General features: G+C 38.0%; 1 protein-coding gene across 1 annotated transcript in view; it reads left to right on the plus strand.

Moving 5' to 3' along the window:
• The window catches only part of LOC307019916 (catenin delta-2-like), a 195,494-nt gene that overhangs the window by 83,648 nt on the left and 85,147 nt on the right, over nucleotides 1-26,699 (plus strand). Inside the window, exon 4 of the mRNA XM_079651016.1 lies at nucleotides 24,705-24,739. Within this exon, the coding sequence (XP_079507142.1) occupies nucleotides 24,705-24,739 (35 nt within the window). The remainder of the gene's footprint in view (nucleotides 1-24,704; nucleotides 24,740-26,699) is intronic.

Consider the following 26,699-nt stretch of genomic DNA (forward strand, 5'->3'; position numbering starts at 1 on the left):
TGACTGTCGGACAGCCTCTAAAGCTGGGGTTAGGTTTGCTATACGTATATATTGTCCCAATTTTTCTACAGCTATTTTTCATAGTTGTTACAAGGTTATGAGGCCTCAAGGGATGACCTGAAAGGCAAGGGCCATGTGATTGAGACAGTCGACTGCACAGTTACTATGTGTTCAAAATGGATTGGCTGGCTGCTATATAATAGCATGGTAACTCAAACTCATCTTTGTGTTAAATATCAGTTTTGTAAATATTTACCAATTGGTTTAACCAACAGAATTACCTATTTTAAACACTTTTTATATTTTAATTCATTTACATGCATACAAACGTATACAGTATAAAACACTACAGGGAAGGGTACGACGAAAAATGCATAAAAGGGCCTTTTTAATCACTTATATTGAGACAGTAGGATGTCCCCCTCTTGACACCCATATCCCCACAGAAAGTCACAGTTTGAACACAACAAAAAATATTCCAAAGCTGTCATAAAATCTGAGTTTGAGAAAGTTTTCTTTTTGAGTAAGGAACCAAACAAAAATGTGTGGGAGGAAAGGCGAGAAAAAAGGGGATAAGGTTGAAAAGAGGACAGAACAGGGACCAGAAGGGAGGTGGAGAGAGGGAGGGAGGGAGCGAGGGAATAACAAAATGAGCCAGGAGGCAAAGGAAGCAGGGGGGAGATGCATTCTCCTGTTAAGCCCTTTTAACCTGCTACCATGCAATCACACACTGAGCTAGCATGAGTCACTCGGAGACCCAGACACTCTTAATAAGCCTAATATCCTCCACAGTCACAGACAGGCTCTGTCTGTCACACTCACACACTCGGCTGTGTGTGTGTGTGTGTGTGTGTGTGTGTGTGTGTGTGTGTGTGTGTGTGTGTGTGTGTGTGTGTGTGTGTATGTGTGTGTGTGTGTGTGTGTGTGTGTGTGTGTGTGTGTGTGTGTGTGTGTGTGTGTGTGTGTGTGTGTGTGTGTGTGTGTGTGTGTGTGTGTGTGTGTGTGTGTGTGTGTGTGTGTGGCTCCCAGTAAGTACAGTCATCTGTAACTCTATTATTGATCTGCATGCAGAACGGAGACAGAACTGTCACAGATAAGCTACGATGAAAACCTCCTAGACTACAAACACGCTGGGAGATTTGCACAAAGACATACACACATGTACTTTAACACACACATACATATTCATGCTTACTTGAAATAAACCTATTCTGAAGCACACAAGCTGGAATAAAGTAATTGGGTAAAGAAATGCAATGCAAAGCTGCTATAAGTTTAGACACATTTCTAGGTGTTATGTTTCTTTGACTTTTTCTGCATTTTTACATGTTGGGACATTTATTAACACATTATTGGCATAATGTGCCTGCAAGCATCTACAGTTAAAGAACACATACATGTGCTGTTAAATATCCACTATTCAAAGACGAAATGAGGCAGAATAAAAGGAACATTTGTGCTAAATGAAATGCAATCAAAGAGATCCTTTGAATAGTTCAACTATTTAGAATGATAGATAACATAGACATTTTTATCTTCAGACTATCAGTAAATCCTTGCAAGCAGAATATAGTTAAACAAATTACTTCTGCCAATTCAATCTCCCTCAGTCACACATTTGAACGTGAGTAAAAAATAAAATCATACAGCCCTATGAGATTAACTGTTGATGGCCTAACTTAATTAACTAATTTCCTTAAATGCAATTATGACAAATTCAAAGCCAAGCTCACGCCCAGGAGTCTGCTGCAGCAGCACAAAGGGACTGAGAACAGATCATCGGACATTGTGTGTGTGTGTGTGTGTGTGTGTGTGTGTGTGTGTGTGTGTGTGTGTGTGTGTGTGTGTGTGTGTGTGTGTGTGTGTGTGTGTGTGTGTGTGTGTGTGTGTGGTTGTGTGTGTGGTTGTGTGTGGTTGTGTGTGTGTGTGTGTGTGTGTGTGTGTGTGTGTGTGTGTGTGTGTGTGTGTGTGTGTGTGTGTGTGTGTGTGTGTGTGTGTGTGTGTGTGTGTGTGTGTGTGTGTGTGTGTGTGTGTGTGTGTGTGTGTGTGTGCGCGTGGCTGTGTACAGAAGGTGTGTACAACAGGCCAAGTCCAAAGCCATTACATTTATTTGACATCTAGCTAGCTAGAGAGTAAATGGCAACAGCTCTGGATTGTCGATTTGGGTTGTAAAAAGGACAGCACACTGCTATTACAAGCCTAACAGTTTGGATTTGGCACTGGGACTGTGTCACGTATCAGGTGTCGAGGAGAACTTGTCCAGACAGCGGTATCAGGGACACACATTCCCAATAGAAAGTCCTTTAGTGGGTTAGTGCTTCAGCTAGGGACACATTTTTCTCTCTCAATGTTGCCCTTTTTCCTCCTAGTACCAGCATATAAGAGTAGGTCTGCTCTATATGAAGGACTTGTATTGTAATAGTTGAAAAACTCTGCTTACTATAAGACAGAACCTCATCTCCTGCTAAATGGAGATGTAGCGGTACACTGAAGTCATGGTTTGGTCAATACCCCGGTTTAGGAATTGCAAATTAGTGTGAGTTTGGTACAATAAAAGGAAAACAAGCTATAAAGGCATGTTTCTTTATACATATCCTGTAGTGATAGTGTAAAAGAGCACACAATCCTACTGCTAGAGACTGAAGAGGCATTTCGCTGCCTCGCGACAGAGTTGTATCGCCAATCAGCTTCCTGTGCAAAATATTGCTCAAAGCCTAAAGCTAATAGTATTCAGAGATTAAGCTATTTTACCTACTTTAATATCCATACAGTGTGTTCTGATGAATCTGCATTCACATGACAGTGACCCCTGTACGTTGAAGGTTGGGCTTGAGTATACAAACCGCCCTACTGCTAAACCAAAAGCACTGCTGTCTTTTAATAAATGGCCACTGAGCACTTATCAAAAAGGTGTTTGTGTCTGTTGACAGAAACACATATTTATAGCTCTTGACAGGCTCAATATTTCGGCACTTGATAACTGGAAAAAAGAGGAGATGTGGAAAGTCGGCGAACATCAGCTTTTGTTTTTATTTGATTTGCTGAAAAGATGACTGATCATTCCACTCTGTGAGGTCTGCTGTCTTAGACGCTTTCTTGTCATTCAAAAGACTTCTCTTTCATTTTGTTTCGAAGGAAGGCTCAAAAGCCTTTTACAGCACAATAAGAGAGATGTATCACAGCCAATCATTTTTGAGATTCTGCTTGCCGAGATTTCTATCCACATGATCGGCAGCATTGGAGAGTTTTGACATATGGATTATTTATCTGCTGAGAGAAATACGAATACCTCTAGAGATGTTATCTGTCTCTGGGCAGTTCTGGAAAGACTGCCCAGTCTCACACAGAGAACCAACATCTCCTCCCCCTCGCCTCTCATTAACTTCTGGCTCCAAGTCAAAATGGCCGCCTCCCACACTGGCAGTCAATCTGACCAATTTAGTGGGTCACAGGAGACTTTTGCTTCTCTCTCTCTGCCCCTCTCTCTCTCTCTAACCATTTGTCTGGAGCATGTGGACGGGGTAACAAAGATGGCGAGCTGCGCCTCGTCCTGCTGGGCTTTAATCACTCGCATCAAAGGGTCTCGTGCTTCTCTTTCTGTCTGGATGGCAGAGGGGAGGAAGATGAAGCGTTACTCTACCTCCGCTGAATTCATGAACATCAGACCCAGACAGAACTCCTATCTCCCGTCACCTTCACTGTTCTCGCTCCAGTTTGGCAGCTCATGCGGAGCTATTTATTCAAAAGCAACAGAATTTCACTGAAAAATATTATCGGTTGCAGCCAGACACAGAGCGCTGCATTCATTTAGTGTTACTTTATTTGGTGATTGCAATCTGCTGAGGCACTACTGGCAACCGGCATTATTTTATTTGCATTTGCAACTAGACAAAATTGTTTTTTTCTGCACTCTCTTTAGTGATTGTGAATGTGCTCTAACAGACTTTTCGTGTTCAAGAATTCTGACTTGGTGACATTGATGATAATACACATAAAGGTCATGAACAAACTTCTCACTCCATATGGGTTCCCATCTTGTCTGATGATCAACTCTACCAAGACCTTCTCTGATGTTAATTAACTTAAAGTTTTATGGGAAGATTGTGTCATTGCTAAAAAGTTACCAATTTAGATTTTTGGTAAAAAGTGAAATGTCAAAGCTTGATACCCCTAACCATCTACCTAAACCACATCCCATATGTAGTGCTATTAAGATGTCATTGTACAAATACATTTGCTTGTGACAGACAAAAGCTTGATATACAGTGGGGCAAAAAAGTATTTAGTCAGCCACCAATTGTGCAAGTTCTCCCACTTAAAAAGAGGAGAGAAGCCTGTCATTTTCATCCTAGGTATACCTCAACTATGAGAGACAAAATGAGGAAAAAAAATCCAGAAAATCTCACTGTCTGATTTTTAAAGAATTTATTTGCAAATTATGGTGGAAAATAAGTATTTGGTCAATAACAAAAGTTCATCTCAATACTTTGTTATATACCCTTTGTTGGCAATGACAGAGGTCAAATGTCAAACAGAGGTCCCTCTTGGATCATAGGTCATTTTGAGGATTGATCCAAACAACCAGTACAATCGTTTTCCTGTTGAGGACAGCCTCAAAAGCAAGATATATTTTGAAAACTTTGTGGTCAGATCTAATGACATTACAACTCTAAGGTGGGAGTAACCTTTTGATTTTTGCTTCTTAACAAAAGTCAGAGGTCAGGTTAGGCTAGAGTAGCTTTGTAATTTAGTATGTTGTTGTAGGACTGGAATAAGCCATGAGTTGTAGAATTTCCTACCATCTAATTACACCATCCTGCCATGCATAATGCACTACACGGCCCTTCTCTGGGTAGCATGTTCAACAGTCTCCTGAGGCTGTTGACATTTTCAACCCCTTGAATTCTCTCTTCTCTTGAGAAATGAGATACCGCCGAGTTAGATATTACCCGCACAAAGCAGCAACAGTTGGCTATTGTTCCGACATAATATGCAATTAGGTAAAATTCAGGTGACCGGGCGAGATAAAGTGCATAGTTACAGTGCACACCGGGGTCCTCCATCTTCCAGGCTCAGACTGTAATTAAAGGTCCACAATAGCCGTTATGGGATGTGCCTGAGCCTTTTCCTATAGCTGGCTGAGGGACTGTCTGAATGTTACCAATGTGGCACAAAATAAATACTGGAGTCCCATTTTAATAATATCAGCATCCCTTGGCTCTGTGTTGTTTTTCCTCTGCAGTGTGCGTTTATCTGTATTCTCTCAGGATCTACAATGCAAAAATCTACCAGTCTGTGTTGTAACTCTCAATGGTCTTGCATTTAGCTTCTAGATGCTGTTAACGGCCCTCCTTATATATCATATGCACCATATGGACTAATTTCTACAAGCCGGTCTTAAATCAACACTAAGATACTGACCAAACGTCACATTTATATCTACTTGCTTCCTGTGCCATAACAGGTTTTCATTGCTTTGTCTCATTCAAGAGCTTCTTGCATCAGCTGAACAGCAACATTAGAGTTCTATATCTTCAATACAAAAAACTGACTCCTCCTTAACTGACTCCATCACCAGCTACATCTAATTCTACCAACAAAATGTTCCACTCACTTCAGGTTACTCAGTCATCTCTGGGAAAAGACAGATAGACAGCACTACAAATCAGGAAAAGTTAACAGAGGAAATAATTCACAAACTACCCAGACACAATAATAAAGCAGGTTTGTTTAACCAACACCATTTTTTGTTGCATAGTATGAAATCAATACATTTAGAAAAGTACATCACTTTACTGTAATGCAGCCTTTAAAGCCAAGACAAGGCATTTACAGTATGCAGTAGTGTAATATCTACAGACAACCCAGTCTCACGGCATTTCGTGTTATAGTCACAACATTTAATCTATTGATTCGTGTTCACTAACACGATTTCCCCCTTTTTTTTCGTGTCACACAAAACGATAAAGTTGAGCTCGAAAATCCTCCAGCATCATTGAAGTCTCCGGTTTGGGAACATTTTGGTTTCGCAGTTATGTACAAGGAGGACGGACAAAGACAGGTGGACCGAACCAAAGCTGTTTATCGGCATTGTTCAACTAAAATTGGTTACGCGGCTGGCAATACATCAAACTTGCACACTCATTTGAAAAGGCATCACCCGAACGTGAATATCACCGGTACCAAAAGAAAAAAGACTGAATTGCAAACCCAACTCCCACTAGCATTTAAGCCTCCACCACTCGCAAAAAGTTTAGACCGAGCCAAAGCTATTACAAACGCCAAAAATCCTTATGTTGCCATGTTAGCAAAGCGCTACCTGGCTGTATCTGCTACCTCTGTCCCTAGTCAGAGGGTGTTCTCCACAGCAGGAGACATTGTTAGTGCCAGCAGATCTGCCCTTTCGACAAGCAATGTGGACAAGTTAATTTTAATTTTAAAAAACATGAAAATACAATGACAAGCAAGTCATAATGTCAAACTGGCTGCTTAGGTACTAGTACAGTACAGTTCAAATACAGATTATTTCAGTTCATCGAAATGCTGCACCTTAATGTTTATTTTATTATATTTTATATTTATTTGAGTGAATATTCACAGTTTAATAATAATTAAAAACCCAAAACTAATAGTTTAAGTTTTGTGAGTAGCCTACTGGTACAGTAAAGTTCAAATACAGATTATTTCAGTTCATCGAAATGCTGAACCTTAATGTTTATTTTATTATATTTTGTATTTATTTGAGTGAATACATTATTCACAGTTTAATAATAATAAAAAAAATTAAAAAAAATAGTTTATGTTTTGTGATAATTGTTTCTGCTATACCGAAAACATACCGAACCGTGACCTAAAAACCGAGGTATGTACCGAACCGAAATGTTTGTGAACCGTTACACCCCTAATATCAAGCCACGATTATTGTTTTTATTTAAAATTCTATAATGTTGGACTTTCTTTGCCATCCACGAGGAACATAAATGGGGCTCAGAGCCTCAGAATACTGAAATCAGTTTTTTGTAAATCTTTTTTTACTTCTAATTGGTTATTCTTTTCTAAATAACACACTGTTGTTTACTCAACAATAACACAATTATCCTTGTTTTTATTTATTTGTTTGATTCTATAATATCGGGCTTATTTGCCGTCCGTCAGGAACTGAATTTCTAAATAAAGTCACCGGAAACAGACGTAGGCGATACACACCCACTGAACTGATTACCGAAGATCCTCAGCTATAGTTGAAGCTCGGTGATTGGATGTTTTAGCCGCAATGCACGTTGGGATATGGTGTTTATGCGATATGAAATCCGAATTTCTTAAAGAAAAAAAGAAAATAATACTTTATTCCGAGTGTACTTGCTTTTCTCTTTGAAAGTCATCACATAATGGGCATTGTAATACACGCTTTGGCTGCATTATTATTATGTTCTTTATTTATAGAGCCCTGATTAGAAGACTTCTGGACAAATTCGAAGAACTGCCGCCGAAACTGAATATGTGACGTGGATCATAAATATATCAACAATTAAACAACATCTTCAATTTCACTTCACACAATACGTCTCCTTGCAGTATCAACACTAATTCGGCTGACTTTTCTATTTGATCCAATTGGTAGATAGGCTATATTTACACCATAATGGTGCACAATTTATAGATAGTGACTTGTAGTTTTTAAAGATATTATTGATTTTCTTTGAATTAAAGAATGTAAATACTGAGTTGAGAGAATAGTCAGGGGTTTTGGGTGATGGGAGACACATCTATGGAGATTCAGAATGTCAATAGCTTACCATTAAATGACGGATATACCTTTCTGTCTGTGATGTTTTACAAATCGGATATTAACGTGTAGAAATACAATATGTAAAATATTATAGCAATATCCTGTAGAATTATGTGAAAACATGAATAAAACTACACATCTTCAGATGTTATATATATATACGTGTCCTACACTAATAATAAAAAGTATAATTTGATGTGTTAACACTTTAAACTTGACCGTTTTTTAACCCACACCGCCTAGTGGTTAAAGCACATTATGGAATTATTTTGTTGAATATGTTATATTTGATTAAAAAAATATTAAGAGTACAAACAAAATAGGGGGAAAGTAGAAGGTCAATGATAGAAATATAGAATATAAAATATCAAGAAGATACTGTATGTGATCTCTACAATAAAACAGTTTAGTGCCGGATGTACAAAGATATTAACCTGTTAAGCCCCAAAGCCCCCCTCGGCGGAGGCTTTTTTTTTAAATGTTCTTCACGACACTGTGTCTCAGGGCATCTTAATATTTAAGAACCTATTAATGTGTTATACCAGATTAACGGGAAGAATCTCAGCTAACTGACGATACAAACAATTTTTACCAAAACACAAGTCTCATAAGAAGCATCTAAATGATCCCTGGGCGAAAAACGCACTTTGACACAGAACTCAAGATAAAAGATACCCTTATTACTTATCGTAGCTGCACATACAAGATATCCGATTAAAGCTGTGGTTCCACAGATTATTTAGGTATAGTATCATCACTGAGCGATCCGAACTCGCGACAGGGGAAGCAAACACAGACATCACAACACATACCTTTACGGGGCTTTTACGGGACATCATCTCACCGTAGCTGTCAATCTAATCAAAAGACTTGTTCAATGGCATTAAAACGAGAAAAAACGTGGCTGAATCAGTTAATCCATAAATTGATAATGTTTCTGAGGATTTGAAAAAATTATTTATAATCCATAATTCCATTTTTATGTAAAAATCGGAGAGTAAAAGTTAGCTGCTAATGGTAGCCACCAGAGTTATCGCAGCTTCCGGTTTTGGCTATGCGTCAGTCTCACACATACACATTACCAAATAAGGAGTATGTGGGAGTTCCCGTCAATTCCATTGGCACTGACGATTAGAAAGAGATGTCAATCAGCAAAATTGAGCAAGGGGGGCCAGAGATATGGAAAAGCCACCCAAATGACCCCAGAAGTGTTTCTTTTGGTGCTAAATCTCTATAAAAAGTTCAAATTTCACTTGTTTTGCATCAATCTTGATACAGGGTACTTATTAGATGTTGTAGTTTGGATTCCTAAAGCTTTTAGTCTACCATCCCATCATTCAAGGGTGGTTTTCACTAGTAATCTTCTTTTTTTTGGACGGACACCATCATTTACATTTTTTTACTGTGTTCAATCTGAATTTACTTTAAAATAAAAACATTTATATTGATTCTGACACTTCTACATCCAACTCACAGATGTAACCTTGCTTTGAGAAAAAAGATTATTAATTTAACCCTTTTTGGTAGGGAAGATATTGTCATTTGTTCTGGGAATGCCATTTTCGAGCCTGAGACCTGAAAAAACAGGCTCGGGGCTTAGGATGATGTGCAAAACAGACAAACTAATTAACCTTTATTTAAACATTAAAGAATACTTTAGGTTAAGGTCTTCTTTTAAATAAGAAAAAAACGTTGGGGGTATCTATCTACAGGTAAATATTAAGCCGGACAAAGTACTTAACGTCTAATATATTGCTTTCCTGCAATGTTAACTATGTTTAAGCACTTATTTTAACTGATATTATACATATGTATTATACTCTTATAAGATGTATGTATATAGTATAAGAAATGTGCAGAATATGACAGTTTAATGGTGGAGGTATACACATATATCGATAGATGTCTTGTAATGCACTGTGAGGAACCTGCGACCCAAGTTTTTAATCATTGCTTAACTACACCGTGGTTGTGTATATGATATTTCAATAAACCTTAGAAAATCTTGAAATCTTGAAAGGGATGTGCAAAATAGCCATTATATACCGTCTTTAATTAACTATTAGTAGAGAATAACGATTAATGAATATACTTTTTAGAGATCTGCAGATAAATGTTTAGTCTTCTCAAGCACCAACTATCAAATATATCTCCTGATTGTTGGCACTTGACAATCACCTTCCCTGAATTTTACTCAGGTGTAACTAAAGTCTGATTTAAGGGTTGTTTATATTTCACATCATTAATCAGAATCTGCAAAGTTACTAAAATAAATGTAGTGGAGTAAAAATACCAGGTTAACCTCTGAATTGTAGTGGAGTAGAATTACAAAGAAACAATGAGCTGTCATGTGAGTATATATTAATGCTGCCCATTATGGACACAAGCAATTTTCACCCATTTATTAATTATATGTTTTAAATTTGATAACACCAATGTGTTTCTTATCCCCTTAACCTCCAGGGGCAGAGGTTAAGGGGATGGCAAAAAAGCCCGATATTATAGAATTAAACAAAAAAATAAAAAGAAGGATAATTGTGTGTTATTGTTGAGTAAATAACAGTGTGTTATTTAGAAAAGAATAACAAATTAGAAGGAAACAAATATTTTTTAAATACTGATTTCAGTATTCTGAGGCTGTGAGCCCCATTTATTTTCCTCGTGGACGGCAAAAAACGTTTGACATTATACGATTTAAAATAAAAACAATAATCGTGGCTTGATATTGAGTAAGAACATGTTTTTATGAACCACACAGCTTCCGGTCTTCCAAGACCTGACTGGACAAAAAGACGTGGTACAGGCACGAAACACACTACCAATAAAAATACATTGCTTTTCAAATTGTTCTGTGTGAGACGAAAAAAAGGGGAAAATCGTGTTGGTGAACACGAATCAATAGATTAAATGTTGTGACTATGGCACGAAATGCCGTAAGACTGGGTTGCTACTGAAGAGGATATATAGTCTTGTAAATCTTTATCGATATAACATTGATACGTTGCCAGTCCTTTCTCTAAATGCCTATACAGTTCCAGTTGACTGACAAACGAATGGCTGCAACACCCACTAAACTCTTAATACAGGATCAATGCATGAAACGGCTCTCTGCAGAAAAATGGCTTCTTTTGTAAACCTGCACTCGTGTGCTAGTAAATACAGAAGCTCCTGACCTAGTTCAGGTCATATTTGTTCAGGTTTGACATCTACGCTTGTATAAACAGAATATTGTGGATATTACCATAGCAACGGAGTTTACACAACAGATGTTTTTTTCTATCTCAGGATTCCTGCTCAGCTTTTTAGCTATCATATTATTCATGTTTCTCATAAACAGGATTTTAGCTTATGGGTTATTGCAAATGTAACGTGGCATATAGCTTCCATGCAAAACTTCACACATTTAACACGGAAGCTAAATAATAGGTAGCTTGATGTTTGGTAATCCAGAATGTAATGGATATTGGGAGACACACTTTGAAGGTTAAATGTGCTGTTGATGCTTCAGGGTGTTCAAATATAACATGTTATCAACTTGAAAAAATACACTATGACAAAAAGAGTAATAATTTGATACTTATTGCTGCTACATTTGCTCAAAACGCTTCTGGGACTTTCGCTAAGCATCCTTTAGGGACCAGCTTGTGAACACATTGAAGGGCTTAGCACCTAAAGTCCCATTTATATTTTTGGGGATTTTTGGACTTTGTCATGTAAGCAAACATTCGCTAAGCAACTCAAATATTATCAGCTTGTAATAGACTTCTGCCTCCAGTACTGTCCGGCAATCAGCAATCATTAATACATAAATGTTCCTGTTTGGTAAAACAGCTACTACACAACACAACATATGCATTTGTTATGATTCTTAATATTTGTGTATTTATGCAGGTTTTTCCTTGAATGTATAAGTTTGCTTTTATATAAATCATCACATCAGCATCACAATAAACCGATTTTATACCTCACGTGGTGTGACTAATGCATTTTAGCTTCACAGTGATGTGTGAGTGGACAATAAAGAGGAGGCCTAACTCCTAAAAGTTTTGCATATTTGTGTGCAAGGAAAACTCAACTGGCAGTGATTGATGATCAAAGTAAAGTGAAATAAAAACAAAACATTTAAATTAGGCTTTTTTTAAATTATCCACTTTGACTGTTCTTTGAATGGTAGAAAACACATTGAAGTGACACATCTTAATGCTAATTTGTACTTTATTTATATGACTATATGCTTTCAAAAGTGCAGTGTCAGTAGTTGTGATGAGAATGTGAATTAAATAGATGTGAATAAGTCAACTAAAGGTAACTGTGAAGATTGAAAGAGAATATGTATAAAACAAAATCTGACTGATTTAGTAATCTTTTGCATATCAATTCTTTAAAATGCGCCTGAGTAAATTAACAATCACACTTTGCCTTATTTTGTGAGTCAAGCAACGGCAGCTTTTTTTGTTTGAGGGTTTTAAATACCTAAAATGGCTATTGCTTTCCTTTCTTTGTATTGTGTTTCTTTATGGGTGGCTCTATTATCTAACAGCTATGTCTACAAGAGGGCTGTCCATTGTAGTCAGAAAAGATAACAGATCATATGCAGGGCTTGGAAATAGATGGATTATATCGACTGAGTTGAGAATGTGTTTATTGGGTGGATAAAATGACAGGATTTCCAATGCTATCTCTGGAATCCCCTCTTTTAAGCCTCCCTCAACAGAGCTCCCTCTCTCAGTGTCATATTCTGGTTCCCCGTCTCTTTCTCTCGACCATTATCCCTCGCTCTTTGTATTATATTCCACTTTTTCATTTTCTCTGTCCTTATTGTTTTCCAACTCTCTGTCTGTGTGTCATATTCTTTCCATTACCCTGTAGCTGAGAGACCAGTCGGTTGGATAAGGTGGTCGGAGAGTGGCAGTTTCATTTGATGTTTTTCTCTAGGAATAGCATCAAATAGCTTTAATGTGCTCTTCAAAGCAGCTGAAAATATCAGGTCAGAATGTACAACAGGAGTTGATCATTATTTTAAATTACAGAGCATTACGCTTCGCATGTGTTCTTTCATCCACATAACAGCTTCATCAAGTGGTGCTTTTGTCTAAACTTGGCATAACTGGGCTCAAGTATTACAAAAGATTGCTTTCACTTAACTTGCTTTTTACCTGATTGAAAATTCAGCTCAAGTTTGACTCTTTTCTTGACATTAATTTTCCCATTTGGGGTATAGATATTTATTGTAGACCTAAAATAGAAGAGTCCAATATGTCATTCAGTCTAATGGATCCGATTTCTAGTAAAGTAGTGTCAGGTCTTTATTTTAGACACCTCTGCTTGGTGGAGCTCCAGAAACATTGGCAGTCTAAATAAACTCTTTCTTTTCCCATTATGATTATAGGCTTTTAGGTTATTACCCCATTTCTGGTGGATTAACATTAGGTGAGCCATTACAGGTTACAATAATAGATATTTATCGTCAGAGTTTTTCACGGGGTATTCATCTTTGTATAATATGTGGGTCTTTTGTTGGTGTTTCTGAGAGTATACAGCCACCTTATTCTTGTTCATTTGTTACTTGAGTATCAGTGTTGACCCTAAACCCAATTATCTTGTAAACAGATTAAGTTAAGATCACGTTCCTACCAAAAACTAACCAGTCCAGACTTAGTTTGAGACCATGCCGAGACCAAGAAGAGTTTAGGTAAAAATGTTTTTTTCCACGCCCGAGTAGGACTTATTTTGATCAAATCTGCTTAAACAAATCCAACCAACCAGAATACAATTAAATCTGGAATAAAAAACAACACCTAAAACACATTTTGAGAACAGTATTGTTCATACATTTTATGGGAAAACAACATTGTTCTTACCCTGGGATTATGTTAAACAGCATTATCTAACCTGTTTGGATTTTGTGTACACCACAAGCAGCATAGAATATGTGCAATAACATGTTATTACATGCACTGACAGCTTTTTTAATTAATTAATGACATATAAATCCCTGTGTTGCTCCTCCCAAGCCACAGGTCATACTTAATATTTGACCCTTTTACCCATTCAAACACAAAAAACAGTGTTGATACCTGTGCCACCTGAGGCTGTTGTCTATAAACAAAAAACTATCCAAGTTTACCCTCGCACGCACATGCACACAGCATTATATCATTAGTGGTGATGAAGTGCCAATGCCATGGCGTGACCCGCAGCAGGCGAGTTGATCACGTTGTCAATTAGTTCTCTCTCGTCGACTAATCATACTGTCACATCCCATTGATGCGCCAGGGAGATTCGACTGGAAAGAACTCTCGGTATTTCCTGGGCCAAGAGGTCAATGAGCTGTTTCTGATACTGAGGTCTGATTGGTGGCCAGGAGGAGTAGGACTGCTTATTTGGGCAGAGAGGGCTGGTGAAGCTCAGGTGGTCATCCAAATCTGCACTTTGGAGAACATCAAAATATCCGTCCTATAAACAGAAAACCCATCAAACTATTGTGAGGGATGGCAAATTGGTGAATCAGTCAGTACAGGAAGATGGGTCAGTGTATGTTTTGGTCATTGGATTTTCTTTTCACAAAAAGGATATTCAAAAACAAAAAACGAATTTTCGTTTTAAAATTGAAAAACCAAACTTGAAATACAAGGCGTTTTTCTTTATCATGGTCAAAAAGGGATTTACTAAACTTAAAAAACGGGATGATTTTCATTTACTACTTCTCAAAACAACAAATAAAAACACTAGAAAACAGAAAAAACAGCGGTAATTAAAGTGTCAAAGTCTCAAAATGCTACAACTACTGTCACAAACTGGATGAATGTCAAGTATTTTGTTAAAGGAGGATGAAAGCGTAATTAAGGAGCACTATTGGAGTGACTTTGATGGTTATTGGACTCAGGATTAATTCATTTGGATTCCCGCTGTATGAAGAAATTAAAGGACGCCGCAAGTGGAAACAATTCACAAAGGGATTAAACTGTTTAAAACACATGCTCAAAGTAAGCCGGATTTTGCCGATGTGTTTATGCGGATTCAAAAGTCGTAAATAATCCACAAAATGGAGGAGACCGATCTGATCAGAGCAACTGTGACAAATAATCCAACTGAAACCGGCATGGACAATGACTATCTTTTAAAAATGCGCTTATCCAGACAAGCCCGGCTTGAACACTTAACGCGCAGAAGAAACATTTCTATTAAATAAAAAATTATAAATGTCTGTCTTTTTATGTCTATAATAGATACAAACTTGAATTTGTATTCAAATTCATTAATCAATTATTATTATTTTTTTATTGTAATGTATAGACAAGGCTTTTAGTGACAATCATGTATTACGTTACAATTATATGTAAAAAAAAAAAAAAAAAAAACATCTAAATATGATATTGGCCTCAAATCATCTGAGGCCTGGCGCCTTCCCTGCGATCTTTGGCGCCTCCCCAAGGGGGCCGCGCCCCCCAGGTTGGGAACCACTGCTTTATAGTATAATGTACATCTACACGGTTGGAGTTTTACATCACATCTCTTAAAACTATCAAATTGACCTGTATGGTAGTTTTATAATAACAAATATCCATATCCTTCATGACAGTGCTGAAGATATCACATGGAAAAAAATACTTTAACACAATTATTTTTTAAACTTTTAAAGATCATTGTATATATGGTAGAATAGACTCAAGAGCCTTTCAAATTGGATTTTACTTGGAGTGTAGGACTTAATCAAATGATTGTAATGACATCAAGTTTGTCCGTAACATAGTTGACAAACTGAGTAGTGAAAACATCCTTTCCCTTAAAAGAAATTAAATACAATTTTTTTTAAGCTTTGCAACTAGTTACACTGAGGAATATACTAACTTGAACCACTTATTGTTCTATTGAGAAAGAACACTGTTTTTGTACTGTTTTGTTGATGTGAAATGTACCCCAAATTGTAGAATGATATAGAGCAGCGGTTTTCAATATAACCTGGCCGGCTTAGCCAGTGTGTATTTCTTCAAGCACCACAAGATTCACAGTTCATAAAGTATAATTCTGGGCCATTTATTGTGTAATTTCACCAAACAAACAAAATGCCTGTTTTGAAGCCTTAAAATGGTGCAGGAAAAGGACTTTACATTGTATTATACTTAAAGACAGGGCTATTCAATTAAGAGTTGAGAAAAAAAGAAAGCAAATTGTTATAATGGGTGATGTAACATTAATGACATAATATGAGGTCCTTGACACTCAGACTCTAGAGGGGTCATTTGGTGATCATGGGGCATCACCCTTACAGCATGAGGACAATATCATATGGAGTCAGACACTGGAAGAATGCTGGAGGCGTTGACTGGGACTGATGGAAGGATGAGGCTGATGAGACTGAAAAATCGGCGAGGAACGAAATATCGGCTGAGAAATAATCGTATATTAAAAGACAGCAGCATCATAAGAGGCCAACCAGAGTGACATAGTGTGTCACTTTGCTGAAGGATAGTTGTGACCAGCTATCCAGACCAGACTCTAAAGACTTTCCAAGGGGTAAACATGCTGCTGCTGGAGTACTGACTGGAAGTATTGCTGATTTCATGTCTACAATATCCTCTTAAAATACTCAACAATATCAGTCTCAGGAAGAAATGTTTTTTAGGTAATGCTTATTAAAAGAAAAACATGCATTCTTGTTCTCAGGAGGGCACATTGACAAAGGATTACTGGAAAAGTACACAGTAAGTACTTCATAGTACTTGTGGGGGTAGTTTCGCTAGTAATGAGTCCAACAGGATCAATCTCACAAAGAACTAATGGCAACAAACAATAATTCCCTCATCAAACTTAGCAGAAGTGGCTTGATGTTGTTCACAGCAGGGGAATTTGACAGAGTATTTCTCAAAGAATACACGATAAAAGTACTTCAATGTATTTTTAGAAGTAGGCTTACTAATACAAAGTCAAACAGTATCAATTTCATTAAGAACTAATGGTAAAATTGTATTTGTTATCATTCATCAAAGATAGCAGAAGAACATGCATTATGGAGCCTACTATGGAGGCGACTTTGACAGAGGATTACTGACAAAGTACACAGTAAAAGTACTTCATTTCATTTCTGGTAGAAATCAAACTAGTACCGAGTCCAACAGTGTCAGTTTTCCTAAGAATTTGAGGTAAAAAAAAAAAAAAAAACTCGAGAGGCGGCTGAGTGAGTTGACCGTATTGCAGAATCGCTGTATAATTTAAATCTCCTAACAATGTTGTCCATTTTAGACAGAAGCTTATTATATTTACAGCCCTTAATAACGTCCATTTTCTGGGCTCAATGTGTGTCTTGGCTTTCTTCGTTGTGATCGCTAAATTCCCCTTGTTTATAATATTATCTTATCACCATTCCAAGCAAACGTGTGCTCTGTTTTGAAATCACTTCCATGAGTTTCGCCCCGCCCCTCGCTCAAAGGACCATTTGACCATTTAGTAAGGTGAAAAGCAAAAACGCCTCGCAGACGCTCTTCCGTTTACTTGTTTAATAAAGAAAAACAAATGGACCGTAGATACACGGGTTTTTGACCTCATCTGCGCTCTTATTTGTTAAGGTAACTTCCGGTAGCAGAATATGAAAAAACTGTAGTTGTTTTGTTTCTGTTTTCTAGTGATTTTATTTTTAAGTACAAAATGAAAATCATCCCGTTTTTTAAGTTTAGTAAATCCCTTTTTGACCATGATAAAGAAAAACGCCTTGTATTTCAATTTTGGTTTTTCAATTTTAAAACGAAAATGAAATATCCAGTCATTTTTTATTTTTGAATATCCATTTGTGAAAAGAAAATCCAATGACCAAAACATACACTGACCAAGATGGCCCAACACTTTAATACCAACCGAAATATTTTCAATACCTGGGGCATTCATGGTCCCTAGTGGATGAACCCCTGACATTTCCTGTTCCGAGACACCATTCGATTGACATTTGGGTTTCCACCAGCACCATCATAAAGTCAACATTTAAATGTTTCCTATACTTTGGTTTGCGAAAAATATCTACTAATTTATGCCATTTATATCAGCGTGAGCCATAGTCTACTAGCCTACTTTAACTGTACTGCCAATTTGCAAATCTCAGCAAGATGCTTAACTAAGAGGTTGATTGTGATAAACATTATAGCTGCTTAACATCAGCATTTTAACATGTTCATAGTGAGACCGTTAGCATTCTGACGTTCAGCTCAAGGCACCATTCAAACACAAATAATGGCTCTTGTTTCTTGACAACTTTATTAATCAGGTAATTGCTGTTGTACTAGTAGATAGTAACATGCTAGTAAGTTTACAAAGCTGAATGGTAGACAACAATGTGGTTATTTGTTTTCTTCTCCCCAGTGAACGCTCCCTGATTGTGATGCTCCAACCCCTGTGATGGAGGATTGTTTTGCTATAGTGTAGTTTAGCCTATTGTCTTCTCAGATTTTGCGTAATATATTCTCATTTATTTTCTTCTCTTTCGCCTTCCCTGTGTCTTATCTAATTTTGTCTGGTCTGTTCTGGTGTGTTTTGATCTCCCCGATAATGCGAGCACATTAATGCCCCCCCCCCCCCCCCCCACCTCCAGCTCAGACAGAAATCTGAAACCCTCCAGACTGTTTTATATTCCAGCTCCAGCCCCTGTTGATGTAACCACTTGATGATAATACGCCTTGGCCTCTTTCCTCACAGTTCCCAATGAGGTTTCTGTATGTGAGCACTCCGCTCGCATTTAGCTTTACTCGCATCACACCCTGGGCATTGGTAAATAACAAAAACACGCTTTACTCGAGCATTTTCAAGATGAAACATTTTGACACTAGGAAAAATAGTGCGAGGACCAGTCTGTCCTGGGCTTTAGGAAAACATTGACTCAGCCTCTGTCATCAGTACTGGCTGTCTGAACCCAGACGAGTGATAATAATCCTCATCATCCTGCTCCATTCTAGGTGTGTGTCAGATATAAACACACTCCATCCTCTTAGACGTGCAGGTACAGTCTCACTCTGCTCCCTTATGTTGTGTGATGCATTTTCCTCCTCTGTGTGTGCATGCATGGGGGTTTATTGTTTGGTATGATAACGCCTGATGAATGAGGAGTCTGCTTTGCTGACAGAGGGTCCCATTAACACGTAACGCTTGGCTCCCCCTTCGCAATCCGTCACACACCACATACACACAGAGAACGGAGGTAATCAATGGGATGATTTAATAGCATCTGTTCTGTGTCCGCAGGGAGTGAATAGGATTCATCCCTAGATTTATCTGTGGATGCTTTTGGTTACAGATATGGAGGATTTCACTCCAACTTTTTATTTGGAATCAAGCAGCAATTTTGGCAAGAGAACATTTTGTGACATGATATTAATTGGTCAATATTTTCTTATCGCCCCTTAAAATTAGTTTTTCAACTTTAAGGCATTGTCTCATATTTTGGAAAAGCATATGTAAACTTTCCTGCAAAGAGATGAGCAGTTTGACACCACTGTCATGTGTATGGTAAATAGATGAGTGGAAACAGCCTGTAAGCATACACAAATATAAATTAGCTATCTTGGCTTTGGCCAAAGTAAAAGAAAACAACATGCAGGTTTCACATTTCTGTTGTGTATGTGATAAACAAAAAACACATCATGTTTAAATAAGTGAGCTTTAGAGTTGCTGCTAGTTGGCAGTGTGTACTTTTTTCTTAAACATAAGCATAAGCATATATTGTCGCATATAGACAATAAAGTGATTTCTCATCTAACTCTTGTAAGAAGGCCTTTTTTCCATAATGTCAAACTATTCCTATGAAGAATTGCTCTATCCTTCACTTTGGGGATGGATAAAATAGATTTTCTTTTAACCTGTAGATGGAAGGATATTTATCACACATAATCAATTTATATAGCTATTACCGTATATTAACAAAGGTTAATTGGTCATCCAGCGGTGGATGTGGATATGGAATGCTCGACCCACTTAAGGCTGCTTCAGAATTTTGATGCATTGCTTCCTAGTAAAGGTCAAAACAAGTGCTCATCAGAAAAGCACTAAAAACAACTTAATGGTGATTCCTTTAAGGAAAGTGTCTCAGAATATTAAAATAATACGATTATGTAATATTTGGGGCTTTAATATAGGCATGTAAAGTAGTGATACTTACTTGTGATCAGTCCTCTGTACAGCATTGTGCATAGTTGGATGGTTGGAACCTTGTCGATGATAATAGACAGCATGTTTTATTTATAGCGTTCACTGTAATTTACCAGTGTAGGTGAGATGGATTTATAGTCCATATAAGTAAGACTTGACAGGCTTTACTGACTGGCCTGTTAGCTTTCTGTAAAACCCAATCAAGCTGTTTTTACAACCGTGCAATTGTCTGATGAATGAGCTGAAAGACAAATGACAACTTCTCGTCTGTACACAGGGTGAAGGGCAAACCCTGCTTCCCAAGAATTAATATGGATGTGGGTCTGTAGAACACTGTTGAACAAATGTCAGAGGAGCCACAACTGGACAAAAAACCCTGACGAACAATTAACAACTCACGGTTACACGTTGGGAGCTTCCTCTTCACTTCAATTTAGAATATTGTGAGAAGCTTCTGTTCCACATTGTAGATTCGTAAGTTGACATCTACTCTACTCTGTATTCTCGCCTCATTTTATTTTCCTTAAATGGGAGCTAATGACTGTGAAACCCTGCTCAGCTCTGCAGTGGTCATTAAAGGTCAGATCTCCAATATCTCCCACCCAACCATCGCAGTGTATCAAAGAACAAGTGGAAAACTGCAGCATATGGCAGCATTCCCAGGAGATAATTATGCACCGTAGCACAATCGATTCTACTTACAAAAAGTTGGCAGTATCTGTTACAGTTTGTTAATGAGTTTTTGAATCGTTGAATGTTATAGTTACCACAGTTAAGGTAGTTGCTTGCGCAATTTGGGGAACTCAATGGTTTTTTTAATTCATGTTTCAATCAATCAATGTTTATTTATATAGCCCAATATCACAAATGTTACATTTGTCTCAGTGGACTTCACAGTTTGTACAGAATATCAGTATGACAATACGACACCCTCTGTCCTTAGACCCTCACATCGTACAAGGAAAAACTTCCAGAGAAAACCCACAGTTTAAAGGGAAAAATGGGAGAAACCTCAGGGAGAGCAACAGAGGAGGGATCCCTCTCCCAGGACGGACAGACGTGCAATAGATGCCGTGTGTAAATTGAAAAGATAATACATTTGCAACATAGGTAGTCCAAATGTTTTGAAATGCATGTGTGTATAATAAGAAGATGAATCCACGAGGATATCCATCCAGGACTTATGATCCAGGACCGCAGCCACGTCTCAAGATCCAGGACTCGCAATCCATGACACAGGACCGCAGGATCATCCATGACTCCGGATCCCGGCGTATATAGACACCAAAAAGAAAGACATTTGGGGAAGCTGGGTTAATCGGAACATGAGAGTACACAGGTATAGACAGAGAGAAGGAAGAAGTAAGATGTCCCCCGACAAACTAAGCCTATATCAGCAAAACTAGGGGCTGAATCTAATCAGCCCTAACTATAAGCTTTATCAAAAAGGAAAGTCTTAAGCGCACTCTTAAAAACGGATAGGGTGTCTGCCGTCCGAACACAAACTGGAAGCTGATTCCACAAAAGTGGAGCTTGATAAGAAAAGGCTCTGGCTCCCATTGTACTTTTAGAGACTCTAGGAACAACCAACAACCCTGCATTCTTGGAACGCAATGCCCTAGTAGGACAATAGGGTATAATGAGTTCTTTAAGGTAAGATGGCGCCTGCCCATTAAGGGCTTTGTAGGCGAGAAGAAGAATTTTAAATTCTATCCTGTGTTCTATAGGGAGCCAGTGTAAGGCAGCCAGAACAGGAGTAATGTGGTCCCTTTTCCTAACTCTGGTTAGTACACGAGCTGCAGCATTTTGAATCAGCTGAAGCGACTTCACTGACTTCTTGGTACACCCTGATAATAAGGAGTTACAATAATCCAGCCTTGAAGTAACAAATGCATGGACTAGTTTCTCTGCATCGTTTTGAGGCAAGATATGCCTGATTTTTGCAATGTTACGTAGATGGAAGTAGGCGGTCCTTGAAATTGATTTTATGTGGGCGTTAAAGGATAAATCCTGATCAAATATAACACCAAGATTCCTTACAGTCTCACTGGAGGCCAAATTAATGCCATCCATAGTTAATATATCTTTAGATAATTTGTTTCGTAGATTCTTCGGGCCAAGTACAATAACTTCAGTTTTGGTCGTGTTTAACATCAAAAAATTTAAGGTCATCCACGTTTTTAAGTCCTTGAGGCAGTCTTGAATTTTATTTAGATGATTAATTTCATCAGGCTTGATTGATAAATATAGTTGAGTATCATCCGCATAACAATGAAAGTTTACAGAATGATTCCTTATAATATTGCCTAATGGAAGCATATATAGGGTGAACAAAATAGGTCCAAGCACTGAGCCCTGTGGCACTCCATGGCTAACTTTGGTTTGCATGGAAGATTCATCGTTGACACGTACAAACTGAGAGCGTTCAGATAGATAAGACCTAAACCAGCCTAAAGCAGTTCCCTGTATGCCAACTAAGTGCTCTAGTCTTTGCAATAGGATATCATGGTCGATAGTATCAAATGCAGCACTAAGATCGAGTAAGACAAGAATAGAGACAAGTCCCTTGTCAGAGGCTATTAGAATGTCATTTGTGACTTTAACCAGAGCTGTCTCTGTGCTATGTTGTGTTCTAAAGCCAGACTGAAAATCTTCAAATAAATCATAGTTTCTTAAGTAATCACACAGCTGTTTTGCGACTGCTTTCTCAAGAATTTTTGAGAGGAACGGAAGATTAGAAATAGGTCTATAGTTGGCTAAAACCTCTGGATCGAGGTTGTGCTTTTTAAGAAGCGGTTTTATCACTGCTACTTTGAATGATTTTGGAACATAGCCTGATAATAAAGACATATTCATAATATTTAATAAAGAAGTGCTAATTAATGGAAAAACTTCTTTTAACAGCTTAGTTGGAATCGGGTCTAAGATACACGTTGATGGTTTAGAAGAGAGAATCATTGAATTTAATTGTTCAAGGTTTATGGCTGAAAAGCATTCTAGTTTACTATCTAGTGTAATATTATTAGAACTTACGTTTCCGGGAGCTGTTGATAACACTATACTGGTCAAAGGCAAGAGGTCATTGATTTTGTTTCTAAGAGTAACAATTTTATCGTTAAAAAAGCACATAAAATCATTACTACTGAGTGCTATGGGAATAGAAGGCTCAGTCGAGCTGTGGCTCTCTGTCAGCCTGGCTACAGTGCTGAAAAGAAATCTTGTATTATTCTTATTCTCATCTATTAATGAAGAGTAGTATGCTGCTCTCGCTTTACGCAGTGCTTTCTTATATTCATTGAGAGTAATATGCCAAATTAAACGAGATTCTTCAAGTTTAGTGGAACGCCATATCCTTTCAAGTTGTCTCGACTTTTGCTTTATTTTGCGGGTTTCGGCATTATGCCATGGAGCTAATCTATGTTGTTTTATTTTCTTCTTTTTCAACGATGTTTCAGGTGCCTCACTCAAAAGCACAGTTTAATTTGATGGCAAGACAGTAAAACAGGTACATTTCAAAGTAAATCGTCCACAATATAGAGCTTGGGGATTAGCATTTTGTCGAGCTGGCTGCCAACAATAGGTAGAGGTAGAAAGGAACAAGGAAGGCAAGAATCAGATGGTAAATAATGATGTAACCAAACAGCAGTTATAAATGGTAAATATTTGAAGTGCCTGAGATATCTGCCTTGCCTTTTATGCCAAATGTACCACACCACTGTAAATTAAGAATGTATTGTTTAAAATTGAACAAAGTGGTGTATGACTGTCAAAGTAAAGGTAAACTGCCAATTGCTGTAATGCCCCTTTCACACCAACGCGGTTCCCGTTATAGCTCCATGCTAGAGCTTTTCTGGTTCGGAACCGGTTTATCTTTTCAGCCCTTGTTTTGTTCACACCGCCCGTCTGGTGCTGCTGCGTCATGACGTCACTGTTTACGTCGCTGATTTTCTCCCCTACGGCGTTACGGCGCTCACTACAACAACAATGGGGGACTGCGTAGGGTCGATGATCGTGTTGCTTTTAATCATACGAAGCCAGATTAAATTAAATAACGACTTCTCCAAGCTTATACTTTTCTCCAGAGTGCCGTGGTTCATTGTTTATTAATGTTTTTCAGCGGCATTTACCGACAGCTGCAGTGCTGCTCTTCCACCGGAGTTTATTCTCCCGTTAGCTCCAGGTTAGCTTTCATGGCAGCGGCCGCCGTAAAGTATTCACTGTCTGACTGTCACACAAGCAGCTGATACATATCCCCAATTCCCCATAAGTGAATTCGGATTCCGGAGCTTAAAAAACCGGTGCTTTTCAGGCTCTAGCTCCAAACCGGCCCTGGAACCGCGTTGGTGTGAAAACCCCATAAGGGGAGTTTTGTGACTTTCCGTCAGTATAGTAATGTATGGTTATTATGGTTACTATGGGTTGTAATGTTTTAAAAAATTGTAGGAATACATTCCTACTTGAAATATGTTAGAGGTTATCCTTTTGGATTTCTTGAAATAAAAACGTTCATCCTTCAGTTTACAGTGAAAAATGAAAAACTGCAAATGGCTACAGTATATACGTTTTTCACCACATGATATACAATGATATAATACTCAAATCAGTGTTTGCCATGGTATTCCTGTTATTTTATAATACTATAAAGCACATTGGGATGGGAAAAAATGATTTAGGCAGTTTCAAATACTGGGACTGTTGTCCTGCAAGTGCATCAACAAACAACGTGGAATGTCCTTTTTGCTCATATTTCTAACCATGTTTGCTTTCTTTTGTTTGTCTCTTGCAGCTCAGCAGATGAGAAATTTCGCTGGAACAACCAAGGTAATTTCCTCTCAAATCCGACATATTGTCTGGTCCTCTATTGTTTGCAATACAGCACTGCTCACGCTGAACATTGCTGACTGAGCGTTATTATATTGCTGGCCATTGTAAAAGTTCCCCAGCATGCACTAACAACATATTGATGCAATTTATTTATGAGAACTATGGTGGCTTCCTGCAATGAAAGCTAAATAAAAAAAATGTTGCTCTAACAAAAATAAATAAACCCTCCTGTCTCTCAAATTCCCTCACCTTATACGACAGCTAAGTAAAGGTCAAACAGCATTTGCAAATATTCATAGTGTTTCGTTTAAACTGTTTGGAGAGCCATATGAGAAGTGTTTTTCACACAAGAGAAAACAAGAATCAATGAGTGTGAGGCTTTTCAGGTGATTTGCAAGTCAAATGAAGACACCTCTCTGGGCCTGACATCTTCTTTGACAGCATTTTAGATGAAAAAACCCGCCCATACATGACACTAAGGTCTCTCTCTCTTCCTCTTTGTCAGTCATGTTGGGACGTATAGGCTGTTGAGGCTAGATTGATTATCTGAGTGCAAGGTTGGCGACCTCTGCCAACAAAGAGGTGACTAAAGATTCTTGGTCAAAATGTTTCAAACTGAAGGCTTTCAGTGCTGCTGTGGTTTTCATCCATCTGCTGCACCTAAGCCTGACCACCAGGAATCAGAGAGACTAAATTGACTCTGCCACGAAAAACCTCCTGAATTTCAATCAGACTTTTTGATCTTGTCATCGCGATTCATTAAAAACCCATCGCCTCTGGATCAAGCAGGTTTAAAAATGACTTTTGACTTGTGGGCGTGAGGGTGAGAGTAAATCCAGCCCAACGATGCAGACAGCATTGGAAATGTTTCACCAGCATCATCAACATCATCAGTCTGATGTTGCTGCAGTCGAAGTCAATAAAATCAGCCTCCTAAATCCACTCAACAGTCCTCTACTATTACAATCTCTGTCTCCCAAAAAGAGATTAACTCTTCTCCTCAGACTCATTTGTGAGTTGAATCCTTCGTGGCAGGCCTATAACTGGAAGACCCTGAGCATCAAACGGCCTGGGATCTAAGTACAAGTCTTTGCCCCATAGACCCAGATCCCACAAGACTTGTTGCTGGATTATCAGTCAAGTTTTTTCACTTCACCCAAGGTTCATCCTTACGCATTACTCATGTGATGAGACAAGAGTGAGGCCACTTTTTAGGTTGCTAATCAGCCTGAAAATAATTAATTTAACTTGCATGGTGCATCTCAACTTGTACTTTGATTGGTGTAAAAGGATTTTTAACAGTATAGGGAGGGAAAGATGTCCGGTAGACTCCCTATAAGTATTTATTTGCTTTTTAGTGACTTGTAAAAGTATAACAATGATCTTATATGAATCAGAGGTTTTAAGTGTGGTATAATAACCTTAAGAATGAACTCCAAAACGTTAAGTCTTTGAACCTTGGGCTGTCTTGCTTGGTATCCAATCATTGTCATGAAGTCTTGGATTGCTTGAAACACTTTATATTGGTTTTCTCAAAGTAGGTTACACATCTCAGAATTAAAGCAACATTTCAGTGGTGTTATCGATATTCTGGGACAGATTTTTATTTATTGAAAAAAATCAACTTGATTTTTATGGGGAATTTTGTCCTGAAGGCCCAAAGTAGCTACCTGTTCATGAATGAATAGAGACTGGATTCCATGACCAAATGTTTCTGCAATGTTGTTAATTCTGAGCCTCTTTTAGCTAACTTATATTATAGTGTAAAACAAATAAACAAACATGTCAATTGTAATTTACTTAAGTAAAAGGTGTTATTATTGGAGTTATTTTAATTTACAGAATGCTGTTGTGGACAGTTAGCAGAGTTAGCTCCCACACATTCTTTCAGACGTTATTACCTTTTGGTGATCCTGCACCTGAAAATATCATGCTGCATCCTTTGCTCGTGTTTCAC

This window comes from Notothenia rossii (assembly GCF_949606895.1).
Source record: "Notothenia rossii genome assembly, chromosome: 9".
Classification (NCBI taxonomy): Eukaryota; Metazoa; Chordata; class Actinopteri; order Perciformes; family Nototheniidae; genus Notothenia; species Notothenia rossii.